Source organism: Pelodiscus sinensis, chromosome 5 (genome assembly GCF_049634645.1).
Source record: "Pelodiscus sinensis isolate JC-2024 chromosome 5, ASM4963464v1, whole genome shotgun sequence".
In the NCBI taxonomy this organism is placed as follows: domain Eukaryota; kingdom Metazoa; phylum Chordata; order Testudines; family Trionychidae; genus Pelodiscus; species Pelodiscus sinensis.
In genome coordinates this window covers 117467289-117480880 of record NC_134715.1, presented here as the reverse complement: position 1 = coordinate 117480880, position 13592 = coordinate 117467289, and the positions used below count along the sequence as shown (strand labels likewise).

Sequence of the window (13592 nt, the reverse complement as noted above, 5' to 3'; positions counted from 1 at the left end):
AATCACCTGCTTTGATGCTTTGCTGAATCCAGGCCTAGACTAGGGCAATTAGAGTTCTCAAAGGAAAACTGCAGTGTAGTAAAGATATTCAAATCACTACAAAGAGAAAGTCATGTTTTGAAATAAATAAAAAAGAAATATAAATCTCTAGATAGGATATTTGACAATATGATGGTAGAATATGACTCTGTGAATGCAGCTATCATTTGAAGCATAAGAGTTTGTAACTGTTGTGAAGTCCTATTCTTTTGTTTTGCATAACTTTACACTTAAAATATCACAAGATGTTAATCCTTTCCCCCCCATTTAAGTCCTAAGGCAGATAGTTGTAAAAATCATTTTATAATTCAATATAAAGTATAAGTAAAGCACAAGTTATAGGAAAATATTAGGTCCTCATCAGTGCTGATTGGGTTTACTCAGCCCTGGACAAGGTTTATTTCAGAGAACAAGCCAAATCCTTGTCGATTTAGCCCAGTTGTTTTTCATAGGTTTAACTTAGAGCAGAAAGTGGTCCAGTATCTTCACTGCAGGAAAGGAAGCCTCTTTCTGTGCAATAACCCAGCAGAGTCCACCCTTCATGCCACGTGTACTGCCTACCTTTTTGATGCCTTACCTCTCAGTTCCCAAATACACTGAAAGTAGAAGAACCCTTTTTGATGTTGAAGTCCCTGGATCAAATATTGGCTTCGTTTACACCTATATAAACCTTTTTAATTCAGTTGGTTTGTGCAGGTGTAAATGAGGGCAGAATTTGTTCCACACATATTTTGACACTGTTAAATTCATAACAAAAGAGAACGTATATTATAATTTAGAAAACTAATGTAAAAAGAACATTCTTGGTGCAATTAGATACTAAAGTAGCTTTGTCTGTCTGTGCTGTTTTTTTCTGGAATATGGTCTTTGTGAACCTAGCTGTTGAATCATAACACCTGTAGGCTGTGTCTAGACTGGCCACTTTTTCTGGAAAAGCAGCCGCTTTTCTGGAAAAACTTGCCAGCTGTCTACACTGGCCGCTTGAATTTCCGCAAAAGCACTGACGATCTCATGTAAGATCGTCAGTGATTTTCCGGAAATACTATGCTGCTCCCGTTCGGGCAAAAGTCTTTTTCCGAAAGACTTTTGCCTGAAAGGGCCAGTGTAGACAGCATAGTACTGTTTTCCGCAAAGAAGCCCCGATCGCGAAAATGGCGATCGGGGCTTTTTTGCAGAAAAGCGTGTCTAGATTGGCCACAGACGCTTTTCCGCAAAAAGTGCTTTTCCGGAAAAGCATCCTGCCAATCTAGACGCGCTTTTCCGAAAATGCTTTTAACGGAAAACTTTTCCGTTAAAAGCATTTCTGGAAAAGCATGCCAGTGTAGACGTAGCCGTAAAGTTTGATATAGATATAAGTAATTCCTCATTTAACACGTGCCCCTTAACACGTTTTTGCGATAGCACAATTTTTTTTTATGGAATGTTTTTTGAATTACACGACCGTCCCCGGAATAACACAATTTCCCCCACTGGCCCATTGCCAGCAGTTGCGCGGGGCTTCCCCCGCCTTCCTGCAAAGCGGCGGAGTGTTTGCTGCTTGCCACACTGTTCCCCACTGACTCCCCCTCGCCGGACGCCTTGCCCCCTTTCCTCTGCCCCCACTTGCAGGCCGGTGGCTGGGTTTCCCCAGCTGGCTCATCACCAGCGGTTGCGTGGGGCTTCCCCCTCCACCCTGGAAAGCGGTGGAGGGTTCGCCACTTGCCGCACCATTCCCCGGCGACTCCCCCCCCCACCGGATGCAGTGTAGGTCCCAACCCAATCCCCCTCTCTTCTCCTCCCCTTCCCTTTCCCAGAGCCAAACACCTCCCCTCACTTCTGTAATCCAGTCTTCTTTCTCCCCCAACTTTATGTCCCGGTCCCATCAGACACCACCGCTTGAAACGCAACCCGCACCTTTTCCATTATTTTCAATAGGAAAATTGACCCCCGTATAACACGTTTTCACTTAACATGATCATTTTCTGAAACATATCAATAGTGTTAAATGAGGAATTACTGTATGCATCTGAGTGTTGACATAGGACTATCAGGATAAATTTCTGACAGAGATATAAAAGGAGCATAACAGTCCAAATATAATTTGATTTTGTCTTGGCCTCAGTTTGTTTAAACAAATTGGGCCTATCACCCTTGGTTTGTTTCTGTTTATCGAAGCCAATATGAAGCGATATACTTGCCCCAATCACAGTACCTAGTGGAATTTTTGTTTGCCAGCCATTCAGATTGTTGTGTGAAAATTAATTCCTTAATCTGATTAGACACTCATGTTTGTACCATGATAATATGTCTTTCTTTTCTGCAGAACTCTCTGCAAGAGCCCCACTGGAAAGAGTTAGAAGAGAGTCGGGGACATCAGTTCAAGATGCTTCAGCATGGCTTTATGTCCAGAGAAACAGCTCAGAAAATGGCTGCATATCAAGCTGCAAGAAATGGAACCACTTCTTGTATATTGAGATAATATGGAAAATGAAATCACTTTGGAAAAATCCAGACTTGGTCTAAATGTGAGCACTTCCTTACTGTATCTGCTAATGCAAGGGTTGAAATAAGCCATTTTTCTCACATATGTTGGCTTACGAGTTAAATTATGAGCAGCTCCAACATAACCGAAGTGGAATTTGTAACTTTGATCAACTAAATTGTATTTCAAATTTGTTGAGACTTTTTCTATTTAGAATGTAAAACATATAACAGTTACATATTTACTTTGAAATTTGCTTGTGACAACAAACTAACAGGTAAGAATTCAAAGAGGACTTTGAATATATATCTTGCCATTGTTATATGCTTTGTCAGTTTGTTGTTATGTTCATTTTCTGAAATAAAAAATAAAAATATTTAAAACAAATAGAATTTTTACTTGTGCATGTTTGCGTTTCACGGGATGTGATCAACCCAAGTTTGGAACAGGGATCATATTTTCTTACCAGAAATATGGAATGTGATTGCCTCCCATTCAGTAAGGCAACTAGTTTCAACACTGGTTGTGAAATGTTAGAGAAGGAACCAGGTTTGCATCCTAAGGTCCAATACTGAAAGTTTCCAAATATAGTCAGGCTCTCTGCCTCACCTGTGAAAGTGAAAGGATTATAATTATTTAGGCCCCAATTCATTATGGTACATAGGCATGGGTCTAACTAACTTTAAGCACAAAATTAAACCTACTCTCAAGTTGCTCAAGCAAATTCCTTTCATCTAAAAGTGCTGATTGAAACTAACATTCCTTATTCTCTTTAGAGAGCAGTTTTCAGAAGCAATCAAAATCCTGTTAGTCACCTAAAAGATAATTTGACATCTAAGACCATTTCTATGCTGTTTCTGTAAATGAACCTTCAAGTCATAAGACTCTGTAGCCATCATGCCAGGGAGGATGTAAATCTCAATTAAAATCTGCAGCAGAAAGAATACAATATGTACTTCTATCTTAAATTTGTGCCAGTTACAAGATATTTAAATACTGCCATTGCAAATATTGAAATTTAATTGGATTATATGTGACATTAAATACAGGGAGCCACTCTTAATGCTCATACAGTATTACAATTCCTTTACCAAAGAAACCTAATGGGTTAAGGAATTATTTTATCGCCATATAGCTGTGAAAATATTTTCCACTATCTGAAATACTTATGAAATGTGCTGTATTTTTCATTATTCAAAAAAGTTGCCATCTCTAGATAAATTCCAGATGATTTGAAGAGTTCTTTTGGGCCAATGGGTATCAGGAAGCCAGGGTAGCATTGAGACAGTAGTTCAGTAGGAATAATTCATGGAGAAAGGGTAGTAGTGGCAACGCCAATGAGAAAATAGTTGGATAGTCTGAGCAGTGACATAACTGAAAATTAGGCCTGTAAAAGGTTGAGCAATAGCCTAACACTGACAAGCTCTTTGTGGCAGGGACTATATCTTCCTTTGTATTTGTCCAGCACCCAACACAGTGGTCTCAGTTTTGATTTGAACCTAGTGCTACAATAATACAAATGGTAAAGCTAACAGTCTGATCCTTGGGTCTTATGGAGTTAAATAGCATCTTTTAAACATGCAGATGTACCTAACATTTTGAGAGTGAAGAAAGTCAAAGACAGAAAGCTGATCAGGAACTCTATATAGATGTTGCTCCAGGTCATCACATGGTGGCTCACTTCTTCTGAGATGCTGTTCCTGATATTCAAAGTCCAAGAATCAGACTTAAGCTATCTCTGTGCCCCCATACCTGTGGCAGCTGCAAGCAACAATGACAATGTGGTAGGAGTTGTCCAGAGGAAATTCAAATGAGGCTGGAGATAGAGTTCTCATTGGTGCACCCTAGCTGTGGAATTCCATAGCAAAAGTCGTGATCGGCCTGCTACTTTAGAACACAATGCACATAACTTAACTTAGATAACCCACTAAGTCAAGGGCGGAATAGAGAATTTTGGGTACAAATCTATTGTGTTTCTTCGCTTTTAAAATACAGACTCATGATTTTATAGTGATGGGTGAATTATAGCACAGCACATAGATAAAACCAAGGTTAATGACCTTAATTGTGACAAACACAAATAACTGATGAGTGTATCAGATTTACATCATCTGTTTAGGTCCACACACTGCATTGGCACATTGCAGCATATTATGACAATGCATGTAGTCTCATTATATTGAACTGAATCTAGAACTGGATAGATAATTCATAATCATTAATGTAGTCTACAAATTGTACTTTTTTTCTATTCCCATATTTTCTGTATATAGATTGTGATTTTCCAAAATGTATCAATTGTTCAAAATTATGTACTATGGAAATTTGTAAATAATTCTCGATGTTCACACCTAAGTCGGGTATTTAATAGTCAGAATGTGACCTGTTTTAACTGGACACACAGAAAACATAATATTTCTCTGGATGTCAAACAACTTCTTAGACCAGACTACCTCTTCTCAACTCCACAATCCAGTACCAATACATTCACTCCCTCCATTCAAAAATCATGATTCAGGCCCTGCAAAAACATGAGATTAGTTTAGATGTCATGAGATGAATTATTATTAATAATAATGATTAATAATTAATACAGTTTGGTTTCATTTTCTTTGCCTTCTGGTTTCTGAGCTGTGAGGGCGTGCTCTACATTTTCCAGGTTTTCTCTGTAAACATGAAGGGTAGGCTAAAAATTTACTTTTTTTTCCAATGAAAACAAGAGTCTCGTGCAACCTCTTGCCATAAACAACTTGGGCTTTATGAAATAAACAGCTAATCACAGGAGTTGGCTGTAGTGTCTCACTAATGGTCTCAGAGAATTCTGCTTCAGCAAGCCTCCACTAGTAAGTCTTGGACTTCGGCAAAGTTCAAGGTGTACACTATAGTGAAGGTTTCTACTTGGCTTTATACTGAGGAAGTCCTTATTTCCCCCTGAAGGAGGAAGTGGTCCACCTGAAGTTGGTCAGAAATTTTCCAGTGCAACTATTTTGTCAGAAAATGCTGGTTCATCAGATCCAAAATTTCTTGTAAAAGCAAGTCAAATTCAGCAAACTTGCAGCCAAGGTTCTGACAGAAACCAGCCTCGTTCCCTGCTAGCTTGCCTGCTGGGGAGCCCCAAAACATGGAAAACCTTGGAGCCTGGGACACCAGGCCTCCAGTATCCATGGGTCCAGGACAGATATGCCACACCAGGGCTTCCAGGCTTCTTGCTGTGGAGCCAGGAGCTTGGCAGGCCTAGAAACCCAGCTCTAAGTGTGGCTTGGCTCCCAGGTCAACAGCATGGAGTCTGACAGCCCTACAGCTCTGACTCAAACCAAGGCTTTTAGAATTTCCAGACTCGTTTCCCCAGAGATAAGTTCCTGGAAGTGCAGAGAGACACAGCTCTGGCTAGATCTCTCAGTTTAGTCTCAAGAAAAAAAACAAATTTCAAAATGTGGAAACTCCCCACAACCAGGAATTCCATGTCAACCAGCTCACAGATACATGTCCCCAACCCAAGCATCTAGGGCAGAGGATTGTTAGTGTGGGGTTCTGGAGGTTACCATTATAGAGTACAATGTGTGTGGGAAGTCTGGGGCTGTGGTAGACCAGGTGAATGGAGACATGTCTCTGCTGCACAGAGATCGAGATATTCTTGCCCCAGCTCAGCATCTTGGTAAACCTGGGGAGCCTTTGGTATCCCAGGGTTTCTAATTCAAGTGATTGCCCGGGTCGGTCTAGGGACTCATATATATGTCCACATTGCTCTCCCTCAGGGCTAGCTAGCCAGGCGCCCAGAGAGCCCAATTCAAGCCCCCCTGCAGCTCACACGCCTGCCACTAGCTCTTGCCTAGACTGGAGCTGTGGGCATCGCCCCCCAAGAACTACATCCCCCAGCATGCAGTGGGGCCGGATGGAAAGGGCACCCGAAGTCAGTCTGCTAACTGAGCTCCATGCTGGCCAATCAGCGAGCCGCAGCGGCTGCGCCAATGGTGGGATGGCAGGGGCGGGCCTCCCCGCGCAGCGGCCGTGTGGAGTTTCCAGGCCGGCCCCGCGGAAGGGTGAGGATCGCGGCCGTGGGCCTGGGACCCGGGGGTGCCTGGCGGCCGCTCTGCGCTGAGCGCCCGGCCACGGAGCGCGGGCCTGGGCCGGCAGGTGAGGAGCAGTATGAGCGCCGCGGAGTTCGGTCCAGCCGGCTCCCTGCGGGGCGCTTGGAGCCCTGGTTGGGGTCCCCCCCCGGGGGAGCAGGGCCCGGCCCCCCCCCCAATATCCCTGCCCCGCGGAGTTCAGTCGGGACCTTTCCTGCCCGGGAGACGGGCCTGTCCCAGGCAGCGCCCCAGGGAAACGGGTCTGCGCCCTCGCTGCCCTCCAGTCCCTTTGTGAGAGACGGGCCCGTGACCTCTTCTCTCCCCCCCCCCCCCCCGAGAGATGGGCTCGTGGCCTCTTCTCTCCCCTCCCCCCCCCCCCCGAGAGATGGGCCTGTGGCTCCTTCCCCCCCCCCCCCCGAGAGATGGGCCTGTGGCTCCTTCCCCCCCCCCCCGAGAGATGGGCCTGTGGCTCCTTCCCCCCCCCCCCCCAGAGATGGGCCTGTGGCTCCTTCCCCCCCCCCCCCCGAGAGATGGGCCTGTGGCTCCTTCCCCCCCCCCCCCGAGAGATGGGCCTGTGGCTCCTTCCCCCCCCCCCCGAGAGATGGGCCTGTGGCTCCTTCCCACCCCCCCCCCCCCCCGAGAGATGGGCCTGTGGCTTCTTCTCCTTTCTCCCCCCCCCCCCCCCCCCAGAGATGGGCCTGTGGCCTTTTTTTCTGCTTTCTCTCCCACCCCCCCATGGGCCTTTGGCCTAGTTGCTCTCCAGTTCCTCTGTGAAGGAAGGGCATGTGGCCTTCCTCTTGTTCCATCCTCCTCCGAGATGGGCCTGTTTCCTCCCCCCCCCCCCCCCCCAAAATCTCCAGGTGTACATATTGTTACCTCTGCCCCTTTGCTGCCCATCTTAGAACAAGGCGGGTCTTTGAGATCTGCCCTTTGCATTGTATTTTTCTCAGGGTAAGAATGACATCTGAATGCTGCTTATCATCCACCCTTATAGAGGAAGAACTCTTATCAGGCCATTGCTCCCATGAACCTTATCTTGCTTTGTCTCTTCTTGATTGCCCTGAGGGAATTGGACCAGTAGGGGTCATTGCTCCCCCCCAGTCTAAATGGAAAGGGGATGTGACCATTGTTCCTTCCTGATCAACTCATGAATTGACTATTTAATCATTATCAGAGTGACAAAGTGGGTGAAGTAATATCTTTTTTTTTTTTTTTTTTTTTTTTTTTTTTTTTTTTTTTTTTTAATATAAACTAAATTCTGCTGGAGAGAAACAAGCTTTAAGCTAACACAGAGCTCATGTTCAGGTATGGAAAAGGCAGTAGAGAAGAGGGAGCCAATGGAGGGATTTACAGCGAAAGGTGACATGGTTATAGCAGTTGGATAAGAAAGTTATGTTTGCAGCAGCATTATGAATGGGTATGAGGGGGAAAAAATTGCATGTGTCAGGGCCAGTCAGATTGTTGCAATACTAAGATGAGAGTTTGGATGACTCACCTTTTGCTGTATAAATGGATAGGCAAGGAAATATTTTGGAGAAAGAATTGGTCATAAAATGGGTAGGCCAAAAGTCGATCTAGGACAGTATCCTGTCTTCCCACAGTGGTCGGTGCCAGGTGCCCCAAGGGAAATGAACAGAACAGGTAATGAAGAAATAATCTATTCCCTGTTGCTCATTCCCAGCTTCTGAGACCCTCCACAATGTGCTAGGAAAAACTCCCAAGGCTAGAGGGTGATGGGATTTGGGGCGTAAGTGTAGTTTGACATCTGTTTTGGGTGGGTACGGGTCAGTGAGGCATTGCACATTGTTCTTCAGGGAGGGAGTTCTGTGTCCATCTCCGATTCACCTCAGCAAGACACCAGGACACATGGAGGGGGAAGAGGCACAAAGAAGTGTATAACTCAAAGGCAGGGGGCCTCAGCCCAAAAAGTTTGAAAACAGCTCAGGGTAGAGAGAACAGCAGCTAGGGGCTGTATAGGCTGAGGGTGTATCTCAGGGTACAGAGACCGGGTAGGTAGCAGGGATGTTAAACATTTAAAATGTTAACCGGTTAAACACTAGGGTTAAAAAGTTAACCCTGGAAAAACTCCCCACCACCATCTGCGGCATGATGGGCTGTGGCTGGGATGGGGGGCTGGGTGGGGCCAGCCCTGGCTGCTCTGTGCCTGGGTGGGTCTTCTCCAGACCTGGCCGTGCCATGCCCATAGGCAGCAGGGTCCAGTCCTATCTGGGGACAGCATATCAGAGCCAATGGGAACTGCAAGGCTCTGTGGCTACTGATCCTTTAAGTAAACAAGGCAGTGCAGGCCTACTAGTGGCTTTCCCAAAGCAGGCCCATGGCCCGCTTTGGGAAACACTGCTCTAGATCAAAATTAATCAAAAACTCAGTCACTTAAAGTTCATAAATTTGACAGTGAGCATTGTCTGTGTTACTATTGTTCTCAGTAAAAAGAGTATGTTTCTGTGCCAAGAACTCAAATATTCAGTTATGTTCATATCCCAATAGAAAGCTCTCCCAGTTGAACAAAAAAACCTAACCCCACCATCAGTATTGAAATATCAGATTCCTCAAGTGCTCTTAAAGTCAGTTTTAGGTACGTACAACTACCACAGCTGTATGAAGAACAATAATGCACTTTATGTAACTAGACATTCCTTTCATACACCAACAATCTGTTAATTTGACAGAACTTCTTTGTTTTGGGTTCCAGAGCAAGTCTATATTGTGCATTTGGTGTCTAGATGACCTGAAAGAAGAGTGCTTGTGCATGTTTACATAAAATGATATGAAATCTTGTCACCGTTTTTTTTTCTGCCAGTTCTTTAACCACAGCTCCTTGTGAAACTAGAGAATTGGAGTATGTAGTGTTTTATTAAAATTCAAAATGGGTTGAGGTGGAGTGCTTGAATTTTGTTTGAAATTTTTCCCAAGTGTTTGGCATTTGTATTAATAGACATGTCCTGGGGTTCATAGGATCAGTGCTATGCCCCAGTTTTTAGCCAGTCACTTGGAGGAACCACTTCAGTAATACAGATCATTCTTCCTTCAAGGTAGGTCACACAGCCTCTTTGCCTCAGAGACTAAGCCTCTGGACTCAAGCATTCTTGCTTCATTTTCTGAGCTTTGCCCAGTTTGGTCATTCTAGGTAGACTGCTGATTAGAGACTCTGCTCTTCAAGGACTAATATACCAAGTGTTAGCAAGTATTTTCAGTGATGCCAGGCAGGGTTTTCAAAAGCGAAAGATTTAATATAGTCAGCTACAATAGAGCATTTAAATTCCTTAAACTAGCATAGAGCAGTGAAATAAAAGATCCATTACTGTATTCTAGCTTGCCAGATAGACTCCACCAGCTAAGCTGTGGTAGATTGCATTTTAGGGCCTATCTCTATTTTACCTTTTGGAGAATGCCAGATGACAACAACCAGACTCTTTCAGAAGCCTACTGTTCATCCCCTGTTGGTAAGCTCTCGCTCTTTTTGTGTCCCAGCAGAGCTATGCTGAGTTCACCTGGTTTGCTGGAATTTCTGTAGTGTTTGGATTCTGTGCTGATCTGTCTCTGTTTGAACCACTCCTTTAATGACCCATTCATTCAACCCCTGGTTTCCTGCACTGTTCCACAATGCATAATATTTTCTGCACCCACCAGCTAGTAAGTGAAAGTGTAGAAAGAAGCTGAGGTACACTAGGCTTCATAAAAATGACAGAAAATTTCTACTTCATCACAAGGGATATATAAAAAAGTAAAACATTCTAAAAGTCCCTTCTCCCCTCAGCTGAAATGTCAAAACGCTTGACATGTATGAAGTAACTAGTCCACAGAGAGTCACATTTTTCTATCAAAAATAGGGTAGAAGAGTTGCTGTTAATGTAAAAACGAATGATGGAAGAGCCCCATTTTATAACTTCAAATAAAAATAGCCTTTGGGGCTATTTGGCCAGATGGACTCCACTAGCCAAGCTGTAGTAGATAGGTCTCTGTCTGACCCTTTGGAGAATGCCAAATGAGTGCAACCAGCCTCTTCCACTCATTAGTTGCTGAAAGTAATATGTTAATGGTTGTGATGCATCAGTTTTAGCTGTAGTCTACTTTTATCTCCTTCGTTTAACCTAATCCTGGCCCTTATGCAATGCTTATGCAATATCCTCTTGGTGGACCCCAAGGAAACATTGCTCAAGGCAAAGAAGGAGAGACTGTACAGCATCAAAATAATATCTAGTGTTACCAGCAAAGGTACACTAGGAAACGAAATTGTAGACGGAGCTTGGTCCTGCCTTGAGGGCGGGGGGCTGGACTCGATGACCTCTCGAGGTCCCTTCCAGTCCTATTATTCTATGATTCTATGAAATTTAATGGGGCCTGCTCCGATTAAATGGTAAAATGCTTTTGTCCCCAGAAGGAGGTCCAACCTGGAAACTACCGTATCTGTCACCGGCGGATTTACCCCCAGTCCCGTTAAATAAACACGGACACGTGTCAGATTGAAATGTAAAAGGTATATTGAAGATGCAGCAAGTAACATCAACACAACACTGAATCGATAATCCAGCCCTTCACCCTCTGAAATAAAAGAAGATAGGAGAGCTATAACTGGCAACAGAATATTATACTTAGTCCGTCAGAGGCAGCTTGATGTTCAGGACCTTCAACCTTTTAGCTTAAGGTAGCTGTCAGGGGAGGAACACTGAGGCGTCCTTGAGGATGTGGGGAGATGCTCGATTTGATAAGTCTCTGCTTGCACAATGGACAAACGCGCAGTTTGTGAGTGATAGTCAGAGTGGTTCTAAGCGCTGTGAGGGCCTTCACCACAGCAGGTGCCGAACGATGTTTGAGGCTCTGTTTCAGTCCCAGTGATGTAGAGGGCAATCAGGTAGCTAAGGCTCACGATGCTGGGCTATCACCACAGTGTGGGCTGAAGCACCCCGAGGATGTCAGGAATGGAATCAGGTAAGTCTGTCAGCTAGACTGGGCCTTCACCACAGTCTTCTCTTGTGACAGGACGTCTCCTTCTCCAGGATGGTGCAAGAAACTGCCAACCTGATCGCTTCAGGATTCTAGATTTTATAGAGTTCAAGGCGGGAAAACTCTAAGGGTCTCTAGTGTAAAACAGGGCGTAGTGCTGGGTGCAAAACTTAGTCGGGTGCAGACTTCCATACTGTGTGCAGCACCATGGTACAGTGTGCACAGCCATGTGATGATTTTGGCAGCAAAAGCTTCTCAGGTTTCCATCTTGAATTGTCCCTCAGTCCACAAACTCCATTTTGATTTACATGGTTTATAGATGCCCATACTGTCCACATGGTGCACTATTCAGGGTTAACACTAGGAAAGTAGTTCCCACTGAGTAATAATAACGAAATCATTTCCCACCCCCATTACAAACCAGATCACTAGAAAATTTTAGTAAAACCACATGAACAGATGTTTCCTTAGTTAATAGCCTAGGCCAGTGGTTCTCAAACTTTTTGACCCTGGCCCATCCCTCTCAATACAAGCCTTTCTATGGACCTCCAGCCAACCAACCATGATAACAAAATGGGTGCAGAGTAAGGTGGGGTGAGGGGTCTGGCTGGAGGGTATGGTTCAGGAGCGGACTGAGAATGGAAGGTAGAGTGCAGGAATGGACTGAGGATGGAGGGGGTCTGTTTGGGAGGTTTGGGGGTAGGAGATGGCTGAGGGTGGGGTGGGGATTCAGTGAGATGGAGGATGCTGCAGTGGTGTGAGGGTCTGGGCATGCAGGGATGGGGGGCGTACCTTGCTCCATGCTTCTTGCTGCTCCCAGGCACCACCTCCTGCTGTTCCCATTAGCTGTGATTCTGACCAGTTGAAGCAGCAGGGACTGCCTGCAAGGGAGGGGTTCCCTGCACTGCAACACCCCCCTCCTTCCCACCCCCCTGTTGAGGGAAGGGAGAATGGCAATACACGGAGCTGCTTCCTTCCCTTGCAAGTCAGATCTGACCTGAAAGGCTTGCCCCAGCGGTACTTCAGCCTTGAGGAGCTGAGGGGTGTGGGACTAGAGTACCAGCAATGGCTTCCTGCTGTGGGGGATGAGCCCCAAGCCCATGGCCCACCTGTAAGACAATCACAGACTAGGGATGTAAATGACTAATTGAGTAGTCGACTACTCGATAAGCATAGGCTTATTGGGTAGTCGAGTGTATTCAACTAGTTACTACCTCTTGCCCACTTGTTGCCTCTGTATCAGGGGCAGATAGGTGGAGGGGAGGGGGAGGAGCAGGAGCTGGTGCGGGGGAAGCCAGCTTAAAAGCCGGTTCCCCCCAGCACCGTCTCCACGGTGTGTGATGTGGGGGACAGCGGCCCCGGGGATGGCGTGAGCTGGGACTGCTAAGCCCCAGCTTGTGATGCCTCCGGTAGCTAACCCCACTGCAACTCTGCACTGTAAATGTAGTAAGAGCCCACTGGGCTCTTTTAAAGTGCAGAGCTGCAGCAGGAGCACTCCTCATCAACTAATGGAGTAGTTGATGGAAATTCCATCAACTACTCAATTAGTTAATTAACTGATACTGAACATCCCTATCTCAGATCACACTTGAAGAGCCGCTGGCCTAGGCACTAGTCTTTCAAAAGTAATGCATGTGCATAAGTATTACAAACCAAGTAATCCCATACTATGAACAGTCCCCTTTAAGTGCATATGTCTTTGAGGGATAAGGATCATAATTCTTCACAATTAACTTTCCCTCCACCGCCCTCTTCCTTGTTGCAACAAGAAGAAATCAAATTTAAAATTGTCTTTGGAAGTGCTCATGAAGGCAATAAAATTGAGACTGGCAGTAGTTGCTATTGATCAGTGGTCTATGTTGCTGGGCAGTTGCAGATGCTTCAGCGATAAGGGGTTTTTTATGTTTTAAAAAGACTAGGCTGGTAGAATTTCATTTTTTATAACATCAACCAGTAATACTGATGTTTGTTCTTATGCATTTTTTATTTTTGATCTATTTTCACAGTTGCAGAAAATATGGGGAGGGAGATTGGTCCCAGGATATGAGAGGCAAGCTGGGTAT

At 45.0% G+C, this 13592-nt stretch overlaps 2 protein-coding genes across 5 annotated transcripts in view; both read left to right on the top strand.

Moving 5' to 3' along the window:
* The window catches only part of CFAP99 (cilia and flagella associated protein 99), a 71545-nt gene extending 68664 nt beyond the window's left edge, over nucleotides 1-2881 (top strand). For all 4 annotated transcript variants that reach the window (XM_075930875.1, XM_075930878.1, XM_075930877.1 and 1 more), the window contains one exon: nucleotides 2342-2881. In XM_075930875.1, coding sequence (XP_075786990.1) covers nucleotides 2342-2497 — 156 coding nt within the window. In that variant the 3' untranslated portion in view covers nucleotides 2498-2881. The remainder of the gene's footprint in view (nucleotides 1-2341) is intronic.
* Nucleotides 2882-10963: 8082 nt separating this feature from the next.
* RNF4 (ring finger protein 4) overlaps nucleotides 10964-13592 on the top strand; it is a 28178-nt gene continuing 25549 nt past the window's right edge. The window contains exon 1 of the mRNA XM_006134712.4: nucleotides 10964-11230. The gene's annotated coding sequence lies outside the window, so the exon portion shown is untranslated. The remainder of the gene's footprint in view (nucleotides 11231-13592) is intronic.